Raw genomic sequence first — 22,714 nt, forward strand, 5'->3', positions numbered from 1 at the left:
AGAAAGCCGAGGGGATTTGAGGTAAAGTTTAAGTGCTCTTTCAAATCAGTCAACTGAGTATAAGAGAGACTGGAGTCTCTGACACGGTCAACTGTGAAAACACAAGGGGCCGGTTTATTCAAGCTTGCTGAAGAGTGCTTGAAGAGTGCTTGCTAATGGACAAATGACGAGAATATACAAGTGTCAGACATTTCTTGTCTGTCAACAACTCAGGTATTCATCCAGCAGCAACACACAAGTTCACACACATTGCATCTGGAACCCGGCCAAAATGGCCACCCTCTCCAAACCGACATGTGCCCCTGCAACGACCGGCACCCACACGCGGATGCAATCCATTCCACAGGATGTTGGTACACCTACATGGCATTCTGCCACCAGGGTGACAGCAGGGTGACAGTAGGATCTCTGTGTCTCCTCCTCCTCAGACTCCATGGCGGTGCGCCGGGGGAAGAAGCTCAGCATCTCCATCCAGGAGCACATGGCCATCGACGTCTGCCCCGGCCCCATCAGACCCATCCGCCAGATCTCCGCCTACTTCCCCCGCCTGTCCCCCACGTCCCCCACCCCGCTGGCCGTCTCCGTCTCCCACCCGCCCCCCGTCTCCGTCACGCCGGTCCTCAGCTCCTCCAGGGGCCCGGCGGCGGGGGGCGGCCCCCACCTCCTGTCCCCGCTGATGCCCGGGGGGCGGGGGGCCGTCGGGGGAGGGGGGGGAGGAGGGGGCGGGGCCCCGTCGCTGACGAGCAGCGCGGACACGTCGGTAGAGTTCAACAGCTCGGACAGCGACGACTGCAGTGAGTCCGATTACTGGCATGTTGTGCTCTGCTTACTGGCATGTTCTGCTCTGATTACTGGCATGTTCTGCTCTGTTTACTGGCATGTTCTGTTCTGGTTACTGGCATGTTGTGTTCTGCTTACTGGCATGTTCTGTTCTGGTTACTGGCATGTTCTGCTCTGCTTACTGGCATGTTCTGCTCTGATTACTGGCATGTTCTGTTCTGGTTACTGGCATGTTGTGCTCTGCTTACTGGCATGTTCTGCTCTGATTACTGGCATGTTCTACTCTGATTACTGGCATGTTGTGCTCTGCTTACTGGCATGTTGTGCTCTGATTACTGGCATGTTGTGTTCTGCTTACTGGCATGTTCTGCTCTGATTACTGGCATGTTGTGTTCTGCTTACTGGCATGTTCTGCTCTGATTACTGGCATGTTGTGCTCTGATTACTGGCATGTTGTGCTCTGCTTACTGGCATGTTGTGCTCTGCTTACTGGCATGTTGTGCTCTGATTACTGGCATGTTGTGCTCTGATTACTGGCATGTTGTGTTCTGGTTACTGGCATGTTCTGCTCTGCTTACTGGCATGTTGTGCTCTGATTACTGGCATGTTGTGCTCTGATTACTGGCATGTTGTGTTCTGGTTACTGGCATGTTCTGCTCTGATTACTGGCATGTTGTGCTCTGATTACTGGCATGTTCTGTTCTGCTTACTGGCATGTTGTGCTCTGATTACTGGCATGTTCTGCTCTGATTACTGGCATGTTGTGCTCTGATTACTGGCATGTTGTGCTCTGATTACTGGTGTCATGAACCATGCTCAGGGTACAGACAAAACAAGGGAGACCACACAAGTACTTGAGGATTTTAAAGAAAAGTTATTTAATTAAGATATGAAACTATTTACTATATATTACTAACAGATCATGACAACAGTGTATGTGTGTGTGCATGTATTGGCATGTTGTGTGTGTGCATGTATTGGCATGTTGTGTGTGTGTGTGTGTGTGTGCATGTATTGGCATGTTGTGTGTGTGTGTGTGTGATGCATGTATTGGCATGTTGTGTGTGTGTGTGTGCATGTATTGGCATGTTGTGTGTGCATGTATGGCTATTGATCTGAATACAAAAGATGTCTATGGTAATCCATTCGTGTGTTTCTGTGTGTCTGTGTGTGTTGATGTGTGTCTCTGTGTGTTGATGTGTGTCTCTGTGTGTCTCTGTGTATCTGTGTGTGTCTCTGTGTGTCTCTGTGTGTTGTGTGTCTCTGTGTGTCTCTGTGTGTTGATGTGTGTCTGTGTGTGTCTCTGTGTGTTGATGTGTGTCTCTGTGTGTCTCTGTGTGTTGATGTGTGTCTGTGTGCGTCTCTGTGTGTCTCTGTGTGTTGATGTGTGTCTCTGTGTGTGTTGATGTGTGTCTGTGTGTGTTGATGTGTGTCTCTGTGTGTCTCTGTGTATCTGTGTGTGTCTCTGTTTCTCTGTGTGTTGATGTGTGTGTGTCTCTATGTGTATCTGTGTGTCTCTGTGTGTCTCTGTGTGTCTCTGTGTGTTGATGTGTGTCTCTGTGTTGATGTGTGTCTCTGTGTGTGTTGATGTGTGTCTGTGTGTGTTGATGTGTGTCTCTGTGTGTTGATGTGTGTCTGTGTGTCTCTGTGTCTCTGTGTGTTGATGTGTGTCTCTGTGTGTCTCTGTGTGTCTCTGTATGTCTCTGTGTGTCTCTGTGTGTCTCTGTGTGTTGATGTGTGTCTCTGTGTGTCTGTGTGCGTCCCTGTGTGTCTCTGTGTGTCTCTGTGTGTCTCTATGTGTCTCTGTGTGTCTCTGTGTGTCTCTGTGTGTTGATGTGTCTCTGTGTGTGTTGATGTGTGTCTCTGTGTGTCTTTGTGTGTTGATGTGTGTCTCTGTGTGTGTTGATGTGTGTCTGTGTGTTAGGCTTGGGCGGTATGACGGTATGACGGTATACCAGGGTATTTAGAAATCCCGACGTCACCGTCAAAATCACAGATGCGCTTCAGTTTCTATAACAGTGAAACGTTATATATTCGGATACAACTGTCAACCTTTCTCCTCTGACATAGACATCAGGTGAGACAGTATTCATCAGCCTCTTTGTAAAAAACATGCAAACAGTTTTTTTTGGTGTTTAAATGCAGACATGAGTTAGTCAACCGTTCAGTGACCAATGTCAGAGAGAGAATAGGGATTCGGCATGTGTCAGTTTATGCAAAACACGGCCATTTTAGTTTGATTGATTGTAGCCACACCGAATGGAATCTGGAGCCTTCTGATTGGTCGAGAGGTTTAAGGGGGCGGTACTTATGGGTATGTCATACCTTATAAGGGCATATAGCAAAGCTTGATGGAATGTAGCCACACCCCCTTTTTGAGATGATTTATGACCCCCTAGGGCTTCTCTGATTGGTCGAGGATGTAAGGAGGCGGGACATCCGGTTTTGAGGGAGGGGCATCCGGTTTCGGAAGGGGAGGGCCATCTGGTTACGGAAGGGGAGGAGTTTTCAGATTTTTTTTTCAAAATAAACGTTTTTATTTTTTTCAAAAAATGAAAAAAAAAGTCCTTAAAAATAAAAGATTCAAATTTTTTTTTTATTCAAACGTTTTTTTTATTTTCAGATTGTGTGTATTCCAAGGTTTTCACAATATGTATTTCTGTATTCCAAGGTTTTCAGATTAAACATTTCACAATATCTTCAGAAGGTGTTTTATGTGTATTCCAAAAGTCTTAAGAATAAATGTGTTTTATTTATATATGTATGTATTTCTGTATTCCAAAAGTCTTAAGAATATATCTTCACAATATGTTTTATGTGTATCTTCACAATATGTATTCCAAGGTTTTTCAGAAAAATACAATATCTTCAGAAGGTATTTTGTGTATCTTCAGAATATAGTTTCACAACAATCTTAAGAATAAATGTGTTTGGTTTAAGTTACACAATTGTATATCAATGGATTAAAATACATTTTGTGTATTCCAAATGCTAAATGTAAAATACAATGTGTGTTTTCTTCAGAAAGTGCATTTATTTCAAATGTGTGTGTGTTTTCTTAATGCCAAATGCCAAATGTAAAATACATTTAGTGTATTTCTTCAGAAAGTGCATTTATTCCAAGGTTTTCAGATGAAACATTTCAAATGTGTGTGTGTTTTCTTAATGCCAAAAGCCAAATGTAAAATACATTCTGTGTATTTCTTAAGAATCTATTATTCTTCAGAAATGTTCAAATGTCTCTCTTTGCTGTTGGTGTGTAGAAAGAATACTCCCCAAGCTATGTTTGACTCCACTCTGTAGGCTGTCTCCTCTCTCAAATGTCTCTCAGCAGATTGAAATGAAACGCTGCAGGTTCTCTGAAAATTCTGATAGTGACAACCCCCGTAGGTGTCATAGTAGGCGGGAGAATGACTAGGGCCAATAAGATGGCTCAAAACCATCTGCCAAAAGCAGATTTACGACTCTGCGACTTCCCGTTTCTGTAGAAAAAACGGCCCCCAAGGTGCGTGTATGTGTCTGTGTGTGTATTCCAAGGTTTACAGATTAAACATTTAAACTGTGTGTGAGAATTAAATTACATAATATAGTTTCAGAATAAATGTAAAATACAATTTCTGTATTCCAAATTACAAATGTATGTATGTATGTATTTTAGTTTCTTGGATAAAGACATAATCTTTATACACTTGTGTTTAAGCAAAAAGAAAATTACAAATGTATCCCCTTAATGCTCTTTGGGTGCCAAAGTGCACCATTTCATTAGCATGCAAGGGTCTAGGCTAGGGTTTGAATATATCGTTAATACGGTCCAGCGAAGTGTTTTTATTTAAAATAGATTCTTTAAAAAGGTTGCATTACAGTGTTTTATATTATTCACTTTAATTATTACACATATATTACACTATATATGATAGCTTAAAGAGTTGGGCTGAAAATATAAAGTACAGAAAAGATCGGTGTGACAGTGAGGGTGTGTGTCTCTGTTCGGGGGTGTGAACAGGGCCCCTCTTAGGTGCTAAAACACAGCATGGGGGGCGTGAAGATTAGGGGACATGCAAACTCAACACACATTTACAGTCATCATTCAAATGGTTTATATCTTTGTAACATGTACAAGTATTGTATTGTACAACATTTTACTCATAGCATATTTTTAGTTCACACAATGTTCACCTGTTTTCACACATATTTTAAAAGATTTCCCCATAAACATGCATTTGTCCTAATAAACTAACCTACACAATAACATACAACACTTTGATAAATATTGTTACACCGCTGACAGAGATGTATTATAATTATAATTTGGATAAAAACGTCAACTAATTGACTAAATGTAAATGTTGTAATACCAACTATTTGACAGTTTGGGACACGGTGGTGATTCTTATTTTCTTATTTTGTAAAACTAAGACTAAAACTAAAATTAAGAGGTAACAGATCATAGAAAGACTCTAGTCTTGTTTACATCAGAGTCCCCCATTTTCAATACATCCAGACATTTAGGACATACCAGATTACAAATACAGCACTGTTTGTGAAAACAGTCCAGAAAATATATGTCTGTCCAAGCTGTTTTAACTGTTTCAATAGGGTATTTCAACTATCTTTAATTAAGACTTATTTTGGATATAGATCACCTCAAGGCCTGAATGTCCATACACTGTAGCAATGGTAAGCCTGCATTTTTAGGTCAACTTCCCCTTTTTAGCACGGTTCAGACATCACCACCCCCATTTAATGTCACAGTACCCTGAAATAGCAGAGTGTGGGGAAAAGGCCTTTTTCAAAATAAAAAACTTTGAAACTGTACACCATTCACCACCCTAGCTGATTTTAAAGTTCCAAATTAAGGACATTTAAAGAATGAGAGGGGCTAATGTCCCTGCATCATTGCATAACGTGGTGTTATATTTTATATTTATGGCCTGACCATCTCCCCCATACCAACATCCTGCAGTTCATTAACTTCCTTCCTCTTTTTTACCCCCAATGTTTTTTTGTATTATTCACATTAATTATTACACTTAAAGATATGATTAGGTATAAAAGTTAAAGACATGATAGCTTAGACTTGGGCTGAAAATATAAAGTGCTGAAAATATCTGTCTTTTTGAGGATCAGGGTGTGAACAGGGGGCCTGTTATAGGTGTCAAAACGCTGCAAGGGGGTGTGAAAGTTTAGGGAACAAACAACCTCTGTATATTTGCTTGTAATACTCTGCATTTTACTCTAAACAAAACTAATAAAGTCTGTATTACAGCTAACTCTTTAAGTTTCAATAGTTTGGATTTAATAAATAATTCGTTGGTCTGTTCTCTTGAATCTACATTGTGAACTATTCTTACTGCTCTCTTCTGTAATATAAATAATGGCTTTATGTTGCTTTCATACGGGTTACCCCACAGTAACTCAAATATGGTAGGATGAGTGAACAATATAATATTCGCATAGAATTATAATCAAGCACATTCTTTGCCTTGTTCAAAACAAAAACACTCTTGGATACCTTATTTTTTATGTACATTATATGAGGTTTCCATGTCAATTTCACATCCAACATAACAGATACTCTTTTCAATATTAACTCCGTCAATACATAATGCAACATGGTCCTTCTTTCGATTAGTAAATATCATAAATTTCATTTTTCCAAATTTAGGGATAGCTTATTGTTATTAAACCATATCGTAAATTTACACATTTCATTTACAATGTCATCTGCTAATTTTTTAAGGTATTTTCCTGAACTGAATAAATTTGTATCGACAGCAAATAAAACAAATTGCAATATGTTTGACACTACACATATATCATTAATATATAAAATAAAAAGTTTGGGCCCCAGGACCGAACCTTGAGGGACAACACGTTCAATATTCATACATTCAGATGTGTAACCAGAGAGTTGTACATATTGTTGTCTATTTTCAAGATAGCCACTTAACCAGTTCATCGCCACCCCTCTCACACCGTATGTTTGTAATTTAGAAATTAAAATGTGATGATCAATCGTATCAAATGCTTTTTTTAAGTCAATAAACACCCCTATTGTGTATTTCCTTTCATCTACGGTTGTGGTTATTTCTTCATATATATTCATTAAGGCTAAGGCTGTACATCGTTTTGCCCTGAATTCATTCTGACTCTCACTCAGTAGGTTATTCTTTTCAATAAAACTATCTAAGAATCTTGAATCAAGAATCTTGGAAAATTGTGAAAACAAAGACAATGGTCTGTAGTTGATAAAGATGTTTTTGTCCCCTGATTTAAATAGAGGAATAAGGTAGTGAATTAATAGAATTTTCCCACAGGGATGAGGTTTATCTTATCTAAGTGTGCTAGTGTTTAATAGTGTTATAGTGTAATAGTGTGTAATACTGCAATAGTTTAATACATTATTTTGTTTTATTTCCTCAAACAGACATGTTCATGTAACTTGCATCAATCCGATCATACTTATTATAATCTATACCCTTAATTTCAGTCACCTTTCAGCCAACTGAGTTGAAGAGTTGTAGCCTGGTCCTGAGTTTTTTTTTTTTACTTATCTGTAGCAGGCTAAATGTGAATAAAACACATTGAAAGCCAGGTCAAGAGGCTAAAAGTGAGGTTGGGTTTCTTTTTCAGAAACAAATCGTGCTTTTTTTTTCTTTGAATGTCAATGATACACTTGAAATCGACATCTAAAACCATGAAACTGACCGATACACTTAAAACAGACATGTCAACCTAGTTTTTTACCTGTTTGCATAATGATAAGGTATAAAAACAAAGTGCTTCAATACAAATGTATTTTTTAGAAGTTTAGTAATATCAAGCCCCAAATGTATTTTCTTTAACCTGATCTAAGGTACATTATACAACTCATTTATGAATTACTTTGCAGTGTCTAGTTTTTTAGCCACACTAAATATTTATGCTCTCAATATTATGGATATGCATTAAATCCTACACACAGCATGAAATATTCAATCAACTCAAAGATGATAATTCTAAGGCAAATACATTTTAACTCACTCACCATAGTTAGTGTATAGTATGGCTAACATGTATGAAAGTTGTTGATACACTATTATAATTCATAATAATTTAGCAGAAAAAAAGCTAAATACAGAGTATTACCGGCGAGGTTGTTTGATTTTTGTCCCGATGATTGAAGGAAATTCATTTTAAGAACTATTTACCATGAAATATCTTAATACAAAGATGCATTATAACCATGAAAATAATGCAATGTTAGGTTTTACCGTGATTATAGTGTTCACAGATAGGAATATATCCAGGATACATTCAGTAACATCAGTAACCCTGAACAGACTTGTGAAGTTAGAGATAGGAATGTATTATTCACATTCAATTATCCAAATGTACTCTGTTTGAGTCAAATTTACTCTGTGAAATGTACTCTGCGAAATGTAAGGTGTAGCAAAAACAATTCATATTGTTTCAGTGATGGCATGGTTGATAGCTACATTGTCGAGTTGTCTTATTTTTTATTCTTATTTCATTGTATAGTGAATCCAGGGGTATAGTGGAGCGATTATATTTTGTTTTTATAATATTTTATAATATCAAAACATGTCTTATGTTCTATAAAATGTTCTTATATATATACAAGGCTTATATAGAATGATGTAAAAAGAGTTCTACTAATATATTTCACTTAAAAAACGTGTACAGAAACTTGTAAATTTCCGACCCCCGGAGCCCTGTCAGAGTGTATACAGGTTCTGTACAGTATACCACATGCAAATCCCATATGGTCTAGCGGTAAGGATGCCCTGCTTTCATCAGGGAGGCGCGGGTTCGACTCCTGCTATGGGAATAACACCTTTTTCTATACATAGCAAATGTGTTGGTATGCTTTATTGTAACTGTTTGACTGTTTTTAGTGCAACACTACTGTCACCGGCATTTAAGAAGGATCTGAGATGCATTTAAGTCCTATCGATAGGTTTTTCCATACCTTTGCAAGGATATGTATGACTGTGCTACATTCATTTATTTTAAATTTGGCGGACTTTATGGTATTTTATGGTTTATTTATGATTGTGATACTTCTTATTGAATTGTTTAAAGAATATGTGTTTAACCAGAAGGGTGATTAATGTATTGTTGGACCTTACAAATATGATTTGATCCCAACAAGTGGTGACATTTCGAAGTCTTAAAGGGATCACATTCACATAGCTGAATATAGTTGCACAACTGGATAATATTTGTATTATTACTAGGATGAACTTAAAATCATTCAAAACAATTATTACATGACAATTATTACAATGAAACGCAGATGGGTATATTATAAAATATTTATTAAAGAATATTGCAGATCATACTGTAACCTTTTTTATCAATAATATAAGCGTGCATAACATCAATAATGTGATTAATATCTAAAGTTTCTAAACACTTATGATTTTTCAGTTTAAAAGCCGTAACATCCACTATTACGGTGTATAAACATAACAGGTGTGCTCTGTTAAAATGACCATTCATATGATCTAAAATAGTAACTAAGCCGTTTTCAGATAGAAGACTTTCATCCTCTGAGAGTGTCTCTATCATATATTGCCAATTATTTAACAAGCCTTTCTCTCTCACCAGCTTCAACATATTTTCAAAAAGCCTTAAGCGCAGGCTATTGACATTTCCGGTTACCCATCGATGTACAATTGTCCCGACAGCTCCGCGGCTGTCACTAAGGCTCTAAGAGTAGCTACTGCGATTGGGAATTGGAGGGTTTTTCTTCTAGTAGGACACAGTCTCTTAACCGTACCCCCGGTTGGGGATGGCAGTGCTGATGCTATGTTGGTTACATCAACGATAGGTGTTTCTTCGGGGTCAGGGTGGAATACATCAGATTCTGATGTAGGAGGGGTGTAGCAGGGGCTATTAGGAGGGACATCCATACGCATGAAGGGGGTTGGCTGTGATGAATCCTGCGACGAAGTATCCCAAGGACCCGTGTACCAGGGGCTATTACGATCCATACACCTGACGGGGTTTGAGGGTGGTGAATCCGGCGATGAAGTCTCCCAAATCGTTGTAAGAGGGCTGTAACTAGTCCTAGGGGTGTCTAGGAGGCTTTGCAATGAAAAAGTTTTAGTTGAACCATACAGGGGTACGGGTAATGTCTCAACATCGTCTGGAGCGTATAGTGGAAACAGGCTATCTAGTGTATCCAATGCAGAGTTAGCAGGATCAGCCTCATGTGACACATACAAAGCCATGATTGCTATCTAAAAGTACAAAATGCAAAAAAGTCTTTTTAAAGGAGGATTTAGGGTTGACACGCCCCATCCTCCGCCCCCTCGCTGGGGTCAATCGCACTCTAGGTCCCCTGATTCGCTCTGTAAGAGCCTTCTCGCCTCGAACACCTCTTGAAGGACCTCCCCGCATGTCTGGAGACATTGCAGCCATTTGGTTACCGGAAGTGAGAAGATGAAATGCTCAAGAGTTGAATTATACCGCCTGGAGATGTTGAGACATTACCCGTACCCCTGTATGGTTCAACTATAACTCCTTCATTGCAAAGCCTCCTAGACAGCTTTAGGACTAGATACAGCCCTCTTACAACGATTTGGGAGACTTCATCGCCTGATTCATCACCGCCAAACCCCGTCATGCTTATGGATTCCCCTCCTCGTAATAGCCCCTGGTACACGGGTCCTTGGGAGACTTCGTCGCCGGATTCATCACAGCCAACCCCCTTCATGTGTATGGATGTCCCTCCTAATAGCCCCTGCTACACCCCTCCTACATCAGAATCTGATGTATTCCACCCCGACCCCGAAGAAATACCTATCATTGATGTAACCAACAGAGCATCAGCACAGCCATCCCCAACCGGGGGTACGATTAAGAGACTGTGTCCTACTAGAAGAAAAACCTTCCACTTCCCAATCGCAGTAGCTACTCTTAGAGCCTTAGTGACAGCCGCGGAGCTGTCGGGACAATTGTACATCGATGGGTAACCGGGAATGTCAATAGCCTGCGCTTAAGGCTTTTTGAAAATATGTTGAAGCTGGTGAGAGAGAAAGGCTTGTTAAATAATTGGCAATATATGATAGAGACACTCTCAGAGGATGAAAGTCTTCTATCTGAAAACGGCTTAGTTACTATTTTAGATCATATGAATGGTCATTTTAACAGAGCACACCTGTTATCTTAAAGGGATCACATTCACATAGCTGAATATAGTTGCACAACTGGATAATATTTGTATTATTACTAGGATGAACTTAAAATCATTCAAAACAATTATTACATGACAATTATTACAATGAAACGCAGATGGGTATATTATAAAATATTTATTAAAGAATATTGCAGATCATACTGTAACCTTTTTTATCAATAATATAAGCGTGCATAACATCAATAATGTGATTAATATCTAAAGTTTCTAAACACTTATGATTTTTCAGTTTAAAAGCCGTAACATCCACTATTACGGTGTATAAACATAACAGGTGTGCTCTGTTAAAATGACCATTCATATGATCTAAAATAGTAACTAAGCCGTTTTCAGATAGAAGACTTTCATCCTCTGAGAGTGTCTCTATCATATATTGCCAATTATTTAACAAGCCTTTCTCTCTCATCAGCTTCAACATATTTTCAAAAAGCCTTAAGCGCAGGCTATTGACATTCCCGGTTACCCATCGATGTACAATTGTCCCGACAGCTCCGCGGCTGTCACTAAGGCTCTAAGAGTAGCTACTGCGATTGGGAAGTGGAAGGTTTTTCTTCTAGTAGGACACAGTCTCTTAATCGTACCCCCGGTTGGGGATGGCTGTGCTGATGCTCTGTTGGTTACATCAATGATAGGTATTTCTTCGGGGTCGGGGTGGAATACATCAGATTCTGATGTAGGAGGGGTGTAGCAGGGGCTATTAGGAGGGACATCCATACACATGAAGGGGGTTGGCTGTGATGAATCCGGCGACGAAGTCTCCCAAGGACCCGTGTACCAGGGGCTATTACGAGGAGGGGAATCCATAAGCATGACGGGGTTTGGCGGTGATGAATCAGGCGATGAAGTCTCCCAAATCGTTGTAAGAGGGCTGTATCTAGTCCTAAAGCTGTCTAGGAGGCTTTGCAATGAAGGAGTTATAGTTGAACCATACAGGGGTACGGGTAATGTCTCAACATCTCCAGGCGGTATAATTCAACTCTTGAGCATTTCATCTTCTCACTTCCGGTAACCAAATGGCTGCAATGTCTCCAGACATGCGGGGAGGTCCTTCAAGAGGTGTTCGAGGCGAGAAGGCTCTTACAGAGCGAATCAGGGGACCTAGAGTGCGATTGACCCCAGCGAGGGGGCGGAGGATGGGGCGTGTCAACCCTAAATCCTCCTTTAAAAAGACTTTTTTGCATTTTGTACTTTTATATAGCAATCATGGCTTTGTATGTGTCACATGAGGCTGATCCTGCTAACTCTGCATTGGATACACTAGATAGCCTGTTTCCACTATACGCTCCAGACGATGTTGAGACATTACCCGTACCCCTGTATGGTTCAACTAAAACTTTTTCATTGCAAAGCCTCCTAGACACCCCTAGGACTAGTTACAGCCCTCTTACAACGATTTGGGAGACTTCATCGCCGGATTCACCACCCTCAAACCCCGTCAGGTGTATGGATCGTAATAGCCCCTGGTACACGGGTCCTTGGGATACTTCGTCGCAGGATTCATCACAGCCAACCCCCTTCATGCGTATGGATGTCCCTCCTAATAGCCCCTGCTACACCCCTCCTACATCAGAATCTGATGTATTCCACCCTGACCCCGAAGAAACACCTATCGTTGATGTAACCAACATAGCATCAGCACTGCCATCCCCAACCGGGGGTACGGTTAAGAGACTGTGTCCTACTAGAAGAAAAACCCTCCAATTCCCAATCGCAGTAGCTACTCTTAGAGCCTTAGTGACAGCCGCGGAGCTGTCGGGACAATTGTACATCGATGGGTAACCGGAAATGTCAATAGCCTGCGCTTAAGGCTTTTTGAAAATATGTTGAAGCTGGTGAGAGAGAAAGGCTTGTTAAATAATTGGCAATATATGATAGAGACACTCTCAGAGGATGAAAGTCTTCTATCTGAAAACGGCTTAGTTACTATTTTAGATCATATGAATGGTCATTTTAACAGAGCACACCTGTTATGTTTATACACCGTAATAGTGGATGTTACGGCTTTTAAACTGAAAAATCATAAGTGTTTAGAAACTTTAGATATTAATCACATTATTGATGTTATGCACGCTTATATTATTGATAAAAAAGGTTACAGTATGATCTGCAATATTCTTTAATAAATATTTTATAATATACCCATCTGCGTTTCATTGTAATAATTGTCATGTAATAATTGTTTTGAATGATTTTAAGTTCATCCTAGTAATAATACAAATATTATCCAGTTGTGCAACTATATTCAGCTATGTGAATGTGATCCCTTTAAGACTTCGAAATGTCACCACTTGTTGGGATCAAATCATATTTGTAAGGTCCAACAATACATTAATCACCCTTCTGGTTAAACACATATTCTTTAAACAATTCAATAAGAAGTATCACAATCATAAATAAACCATAAAATACCATAAAGTCCGCCAAATTTAAAATAAATGAATGTAGCACAGTCATACATATCCTTGCAAAGGTATGGAAAAACTATCGATAGGACTTAAATGCATCTCAGATCCTTCTTAAATGCCGGTGACAGTAGTGTTGCACTAAAAACAGTCAAACAGTTACAATAAAGCATACCAACACATTTGCTATGTATAGAAAAAGGTGTTATTCCCATAGCAGGAGTCGAACCCGCGCCTCCCTGATGAAAGCAGGGCATCCTTACCGCTAGACCATATGGGATTTGCATGTGGTATACTGTACAGAACCTGTATACACTCTGACAGGGCTCCGGGGGTCGGAAATTTACAAGTTTCTGTACACGTTTTTTAAGTGAAATATATTAGTAGAACTCTTTTTACATCATTCTATATAAGCCTTGTATATATATAAGAACATTTTATAGAACATAAGACATGTTTTGATATTATAAAATATTATAAAAACAAAATATAATCGCTCCACTATACCCCTGGATTCACTATACAATGAAATAAGAATAAAAAATAAGACAACTCGACAATGTAGCTATCAACCATGCCATCACTGAAACAATATGAATTGTTTTTGCTACACCTTACATTTCGCGGAGTACATTTCACAGAGTAAATTTGACTCAAACAGAGTACATTTGGATAATTGAATGTGAATAATACATTCCTATCTCTAACTTCACAAGTCTGTTCAGGGTTACTGATGTTACTGAATGTATCCTGGATATATTCCTATCTGTGAACACTATAATCACGGTAAAACCTAACATTGCATTATTTTCATGGTTATAATGCATCTTTGTATTAAGATATTTCATGGTAAATAGTTCTTAAAATGAATTTCCTTCAATCATCGGGACAAAAATCAAACAACCTCGCCGGTAATACTCTGTATTTAGCTTTTTTTCTGCTAAATTATTATGAATTATAATAGTGTATCAACAACTTTCATACATGTTAGCCATACTATACAATAACTATGGTGAGTGAGTTAAAATGTATTTGCCTTAGAATTATCATCTTTGAGTTGATTGAATATTTCATGCTGTGTGTAGGATTTAATGCATATCCATAATATTGAGAGCATAAATATTTAGTGTGGCTAAAAAACTAGACACTGCAAAGTAATTCATAAATGAGTTGTATAATGTACCTTAGATCAGGTTAAAGAAAATACATTTGGGGCTTGATATTACTAAACTTCTAAAAAATACATTTGTATTGAAGCACTTTGTTTTTATACCTTATCATTATGCAAACAGGTAAGAAACTAGGTTGACATGTCTGTTTTAAGTGTATCGGTCAGTTTCATGGTTTTAGATGTCGATTTCAAGTGTATCATTGACATTCAAAGAAAAAAAAAGCAGGATTTGTTTCTGAAAAAGAAACCCAACCTCACTTTTAGCCTCTTGACCTGGCTTTCAATGTGTTTTATTCACATTTAGCCTGCTACAGATTATCTGGTAGGTAAAAAAAAAACTCAGGACCAGGCTACAACTCTTCAACTCAGTTGGCTGGAAGGTGACTGAAATTAAGGGTATAGATTATAATAAGTATGATCGGATTGATGCAAGTTACATGAACATGTCTGTTTGAGGAAATAAAACAAAATAATGTATTAAACTATTGCAGTATTACACACTATTACACTATAACACTATTAAACACTAGCACACTTAGATAAGATAAACCTCATCCCTGTATTAATTCACTACCTTATTCCTCTATTTAAATCAGGGGACAAAAACATCTTTATCAACTACAGACCATTGTCTTTGTTTTCTGTCAGAATGGAGGTAGGTGAATTCCAATGGTTGAAGGCAATCACAGAGACAGAGAGTGTTTACTCTTGAACAGGTTCGACTTTAATAGTAAGAACACAGAGTAAATTCTAAGAGAGACAAGTGCTAAAAGCACAAGTGGAAAATAAGGTAAATGGGAGCTTATTGGAGGTCCAGAGTAGAACCGTCCGCGTTATCCCCGAACGCAATTAGTGAAGACCTGACAATGAACAAGCAGAAGAGAGGTATGTTACATAGACACCAAATACCAACATTCCACACACACCCCTGTGACAGCCAATCAGGAACCACCCCTAAGTGACAGCACTAATTGACAGGGAAATGACAGGTGACAAGCCCAGTGACATATGCCAGGAATGTGGGTGGTCACCGACCACAGTCGGTGTCCAGAACGTAACAGTTTTCACAATTTTCCATGATTCTTGATTCAAGATTCTTAGATAGTTTTATTGAAAAGAATAACCTACTGAGTGAGAGTCAGTATGAATTCAGGGCAAAACGATGTACAGCCTTAGCCTTAATGAATATATATGAAGAAATAACCACAACCGTAGATGAAAGGAAATACACAATAGGGGTGTTTATTGACTTAAAAAAAGCATTTGATACGATTGATCATCACATTTTAATTTCTAAATTACAAACATACGGTGTGAGAGGGGTGGCGATGAACTGGTTAAGTGGCTATCTTGAAAATAGACAACAATATGTACAACTCTCTGGTTACACATCTGAATGTTTGAATATTGAATGTGTTGTCCCTCAAGGTTCGGTCCTGGGGCCCAAACGTTTTATTTTATATATTAATGATATATGTGTAGTGTCAAACATATTGCAATTTGTTTTATTTGCTGTCGATACAAATTTCTTCAGTTCAGGAAAATACCTTAAATAATTTGCAGATGACATTGTAAATGAAATGTGTAAATTTACGATATGGTTTAATAACAAGCTATCCCTAAATTTGGAAAAACGAAATTTATGATATTTACTAATCAAAAGAAGGACCATGTTGCATTATGTATTGACGGAGTTAATATTGAAAAGAGTATCTGAGTTAAACATTTTGGGTGTTATGTTGGATGTGAAATTGACATGGAAACCTCATATAATGTACATAAAAAATAAGGTATCCAAGAGTGTTTTTGTTTTGAACAAGGCAAAGAATGTGCTTGATTATAATTATATGCGAATATTATATTGTTCACTCATCCTACCATATTTGAGTTACTGTGGGGTAACCCGTATGAAAGCAACATAAAGCCATTATTTATATTACAGAAGAGAGCAGTAAGAATAGTTCACAATGTAGATTCAAGAGAACATACCAACGAATTATTTATTAAATCAAAACTATTGAAACTTAAAGAGTTAGCTGTAATACAGACTTTATTAGTTTTGTTTATAGTAAAATGCAGAGTATTACAAGCAAATATACAGAGGTTGTTTGTTCCCTAAACTTTCACACCCCCTTGCAGCGTTTTGACACCTATAACAGGCCCCCTGTTCACACCCTGATCCTCAAAAAGACAGATATTTTCAGCACTTTATATTTTCAGCCCAAGTCGAAGCTATCATGTCTTTAACTTTTATACCTAATCATATCTTTAAGTGTAATAATTGTTGGTATGGGGGAGATGGTCAGGCCATAAATATAAAATATAACCCCACGTTATGCAATGATGCAGGGACATTAGCCCCTCTCATTCTTTAAATGTCCTTAATTTGGAACTTTAAAATCAGCTAGGGTGGTGAATGGTGTACAGTTTCAACGTTTTTTATTTTGAAAAAGGCCTTTTCCCCACACTCTGTGCTATTTCAGGGTACTGTGACATTAAATGGGGGTGGTGATGTCTGAACCGTGCTAAAAAGGGGAAGTTGACCTAAAAATGCAGGCTTACCATTGCTACAGTGTATGGACATTCAGGCCTTGAGGTGATCTATATCCAAAATAAGTCTTAATTAAAGATGGTTGAAATACCCTATTGAAACAGTTAAAACAGCTTGGACAGACATATATTTTCTGGACTGTTTTCACAAACAGTGCTGTATTTGTAATCTGGTATGTCCTAAATGTCTGGATGTATTGAAAATGGGGGACTCTGATGTAAACAAGACTAGAGTCTTTCTATGATCTGTTACCTCTTAATTTTAGTTTTAGTCTTAGTTTTACAAAATAAGAAAATAAGAATCACCACCGTGTCCCAAACTGTCAAATAGTTGGTATTACAACATTTACATTTAGTCAATTAGTTGACGTTTTTATCCAAATTATAATTATAATACATCTCTGTCAGCGGTGTAACAATATTTATCAAAGTGTTGTATGTTATTGTGTAGGTTAGTTTATTAGGACAAATGCATGTTTATGGGGAAATCTTTTAAAATATGTGTGAAAACAGGTGAACATTGTGTGAACTAAAGATATGCTATGAGTAAAATGTTGTACAATACAATACTTGTACATGTTACAAAGATATAAACCATTTGAATGATGACTGTAAATGTGTGTTGAGTTTGCATGTCCCCTAATCTTCACGCCCCCCATGCTGTGTTTTAGCACCTAAGAGGGGCCCTGTTCACACCCCCGAACAGAGACACACACCCTCACTGTCACACCGATCTTTTCTGTACTTTATATTTTCAGCCCAACTCTTTAAGCTATCATATATAGTGTAATATATGTGTAATAATTAAAGTGAATAATATAAAACACTGTAATGCAACCTTTTTAAAGAATCAATTTTAAATAAAAACACTTTGCAGGACCGTATTAACGATATATTCAAACCCTAGCCTAGACCCTTGCATGCTAATGAAATGGTGCACTTTGGCACCCAAAGAGCATTAAGGGGATACATTTGTAATTTTCTTTTTGCTTAAACACAAGTGTATAAAGATTATGTCTTTATCCAAGAAACTAAAATACATACATACATATGTAATTTGGAATACAGAAATTGTATTTTACATTTATTCTGAAACTATATTATGTAATTTAATTCTCACACACAGTTTAAATGTTTAATCTGTAAACTTGGAATACACACACAGACACATACACGCACCTTGGGGGCCGTTTTTTCTACAGAAACGGGAAGTCGCAGAGTCGTAAATCTGCTTTTGGCAGATGGTTTTGAGCCATCTTATTGGCCCTAGTCATTCTCCCGCCTACTATGACACCTACGGGGGTTGTCACTATCAGAATTTTCAGAGAACCTGCAGCGTTTCATTTCAATCTGCTGAGAGACATTTGAGAGAGGAGACAGCCTACAGAGTGGAGTCAAACATAGCTTGGGGAGTATTCTTTCTACACACCAACAGCAAAGAGAGACATTTGAACATTTCTGAAGAATAATAGATTCTTAAGAAATACACAGAATGTATTTTACATTTGGCTTTTGGCATTAAGAAAACACACACACATTTGAAATGTTTCATCTGAAAACCTTGGAATAAATGCACTTTCTGAATCCCTATTCTCTCTCTGACATTGGTCACTGAACGGTTGACTAACTCATGTCTGCATTTAAACACCAAAAAAACTGTTTGCATGTTTTTTACAAAGAGGCTGATGAATACTGTCTCACCTGATGTCTATGTCAGAGGAGAAAGGTTGACAGTTGTATCCGAATATAGATACCTTGGGATAAAAATGGACTCCAATCTTACATTTAAAAAATCAAATCGGTAGTAAACAATGCAAAGTTTCACTTATCAAACTTCCGTCACATCAGAAACTCTCTGTCAACAAAAGCAGCAGCACTGTATTTTAATGCCATTATTATGGCACACTTAACATACTGTCTGACTAGCTGGACACAAGCCTCCTGTACAACACTACGATCTGTACAGGTAGTTTACCATCAGGCTGTGAAAGTTCTGGACAGGAAAACAAACAGCCACCACCATTGTTATAGCATAGCAAACCAGAACCTACTGAGCTGGGACAATCTCGTCAAATTCAAAGATGCCTGCCTTACCTATAAAATCCTACATGGCCTGGCTCCTCCCCCCCTCTGTACTTTCATAAAAGTTCCCTATTCTCTCTCTAATGTCATCACCGCTGTTAACTTGTTTGCAGCTTGCTGCTTGGTTTCTGCATGGACATAAATGACTGTATCATCTGCATACATCTGGATGTCAGACTTATTGCATACAGCTGGAAGATCATTAATATATAAACTAAACAACAGCGGTCCCAATATAGATCCTTGGGGGACACCAAAACCACAGCTAAGGGCAGAGGATAGTTCACCATTTGCCCTTACTCTCTGAGTTCTACCTTCAAGATAAGACTTCATGTATGTGATGGTATTAGGGGAGAAGTTGTACCGAGAAAGCTTGGTGAGCAGGACACCATGATCCACAGTGTCGAAGGCTTTCTTTAGATCTAAAAATGCGGCTGCAACAACTCCGCCACCTTATCAAGCTTAGATTTAATATTCTCCAGGAGGAAGCAGATTGCAGTCTCTGTTGAGTGTTTTGCCCTAAAACCAAACTGCATGGGGTGCAGTCCAACGGAGCTGGTGCTAAGGTGACTTGTTAGTTGTTCTGCTATGTGTTTCTCTGCTATTTTGGAAATAACAGGTAAAATGCTAATTGGCCTATAGTTAGCTACCTCAGAGGATTGACCTGCTTTGTAGATGGGGGTTATTATAGCTTCCTTCCATGCTCCTGGGAAAACACCTTCACTATAGGATCTATTTATGATTGTTGATATTGGTCCAGATAAGCATTCATTAAAAGTTTTTAGTAGCATAGTGTTTAGACCATACACATCCTTGGCTTTGGAGTTCTTCAAGGAATTTATAATTGTTGTCACTTTTGTTACAGTGATTTCACACAGGTCAAAGACAGGCTGATTTTGATCCACTGGAGACATAGTCAGATTAGTAGGGGAGCTCTGTTGCAGAGTCTGCACCGACTCTACAAAATAGGAATTAAAACTTGTTGCAATTTGAAGTCCATCCTGTGTAATATTGCCATTCACACTGATTTCTAGGCACTTTTTTTCCCCAGTGTGTTTCCCTGTCAGTTTATTCAAGTTCTCCCAGATCAATTTGGAGTTTCCCTTTGCTTGGTCAATGATATTAATAAAGAAATTGGCCTTTGCTTTCCTTATTTCTCTTGCCACCTTATTTCGCAGTCCTATAAACTTAAGTTTATTAGTGGTCAGTTTTGATTTTATGGCTACTTTCAGTGTCGCATCACGCTCCCTCATCATTTGAAGTAAATCAACTCCTATCCATGGAAGAGTGTTTTTCTGTAGGTATTCTAAGTTGGCTAGGCTTTCTTTCCCCAGGGCTAAAACGCTTTTTGGACAGTTTCCTAACAGTAAGGGTTAAATTATGGTCAGATAACCCTGTGATCATATTGAGAGTCTTAACAATTCTCTCTGGCTTATTTGTGAATATTAGGTCGATCAGTGTGCTGGAGGACTGGGGAGGCAGGGGAACTATGTGAGAATGCTATTCATCGACTACAGCTCGGCATTCAATACCATAGTCCCCTCCATACTCATAGCCAAGCTCAGGGACCTGGGCTTGAACTATGACCTCTGCCAGTGGGTCTTGGACTTCCTGACTGGCAGACCCCAGGTGGTGAGAGCAGGCAACTGCACCTCCTCATCCATCACCCTCAACATAGGGGCCCCCCAGGGCTGTGTTCTGAGTCCCCTCCTCTACTCCCTGTACACACACGACTGTGTGGCTCAGCGGAGTAGCAATACAATCATCAAATTTGCTGACGACACAGTGGTGGTGGGCCTGATCTCTGCCAACGACGAGAGGGCCTACCTGGAAGAGGTCAAGGTCCTGGCGGGATGGTGCCAGGAAAACAGCCTCTCCCTGAACGTCAGCAAAACAAAGGAGATGATTGTGGACTTCAGGAGGTCGGGGGTCAAGGACTACAGCCCCCTCAGCATCGACGGGGCACCGGTTGAGAGAGTCAACAGCTTTAAGTACCTCGGAGCCTACATATCCGAGGACTTGACATGGACCACTAACATTGACAGTGTTGTGAAGAAGGCACGACAACGCCTCTACTTCCTCAGGCGCCTAAGGAAGTTCCAAGTCAGTCAGAAGATCCTTAAGAACTTCTACTCATGTACAATAGAGAGCATCTTGACCGGCAACATCACCTCCTGGTTTGGGAATAGCACTGCACAAGACCGAAGCAGACTACAAAGAGTGACACGTTCAGCCGAACGCACAATTGGAGGGGGGCTCCCCACCCTCCAGAACATTTACAACAAGCGTTGCAAGGGCAAGGCTAAGAGAAACATTAAAGACTCCAGTCACCCGAACAACTGCCTCTTTGAACTGCTGCGGTCAGGCAAGCGATACCGGAGTCTCAAGGCGAGCACAGAAAGACTCAGAAGAAGCTTCTATCCCCAGGCCATCAGGCTGCTAAACGAACAATGAATGAACACTACACAACAACAACCACCATAGATCCTCCCCTACACAACAACAACCACCAAACGCACATAGCACACACATCCACACGCACACACTCACTTTAAACAAACACACTGTAGCACCCACTCCACACACTTTATAGCACACACCCACTTTAAACAAACACACTGTAGCACCCACTCCCCACACTTTATATTTATTGATGAAGGATTGCACTACAACTCGTACACCTTACTGTAAATTGTACCTAAATTGTACCTCATCCCATTTCTGCTTTGCACTATATAGTACTGTACATTAGTACACTGCATAGTATTGTATATTATATGGTAACTCAGAACATTGTACATATGTCTATACCGAACACTGTGACCTCATTTTCTTTTCTAAACTACATGCTATACTATGTTATTTGATACTATCTTGTCTAGCACAGTCTCTGGAGCGTAACAGTAAGAAGCATTTTGTATGAAAGTATTCTGTACTTCTGTATGACAACTATTAAAGAAACTTGACTGGGTTATTCTTGTCGGTCCCTTAACTAACTGTGTTATGTCAAAGGTCTTTGTGATTCGTTTAAGAGCACTTCTGCTGTATTTGTCTTCCCAATTGCAGTTTATGTCACCCATTAGTAATACCTCTTTACCAAAATCACATTCTTTTAGAAGTTTGTTTAATTGGTCAAAAAATGAAACTTTGGACGAGGGTGGTCTGTACAAACCAACAAGAGTGAAGGTCATTTGAGGAGATAGTGTGATATTCAGTCCAATGCACTCAAATTCATTATCACATCGCCACTCAATTTGTCTACAGCTGATGGTGTCTCGGACATAACACATTATGCCTCCCCCTCTTCCTTTAGGTCTATCCCTCCTGTAAATATTGTAGCAGGGGATGCTTAATGCTGCATTTGGAGAATTTTTATGTAGCCAGGTCTCTGACAGACACAAATAGTCCAAATTCGAGTCTTTAATGAGATGTTGGATTTGTTCACATTTCCCAATGATGCTGCAAATGTTTATGTGGCCTCCAAGTAGCCCCTTCGGTTTTGCACTTGGATCCCATAGTATT

At 39.1% G+C, this 22,714-nt stretch overlaps 1 protein-coding gene across 1 annotated transcript in view; it reads left to right on the forward strand.

Moving 5' to 3' along the window:
- Window positions 1-433: 433 nt before the first annotated feature.
- Window positions 434-22,714, forward strand: part of LOC311238043 (double C2-like domain-containing protein beta) — a gene marked incomplete at both ends in the record, with an annotated part of 231,909 nt that continues 209,628 nt past the window's right edge. Inside the window, one exon of the mRNA XM_084326007.1 lies at window positions 434-794. Coding sequence (XP_084182133.1) covers window positions 434-794 — 361 coding nt within the window. The remainder of the gene's footprint in view (window positions 795-22,714) is intronic.

The sequence above is a fragment of the Notolepis coatsorum genome (genome assembly GCF_963971535.1).
Source record: "Notolepis coatsorum genome assembly, chromosome: 12".
NCBI lineage: Eukaryota > Metazoa > Chordata > Actinopteri > Aulopiformes > Paralepididae > Notolepis > Notolepis coatsorum.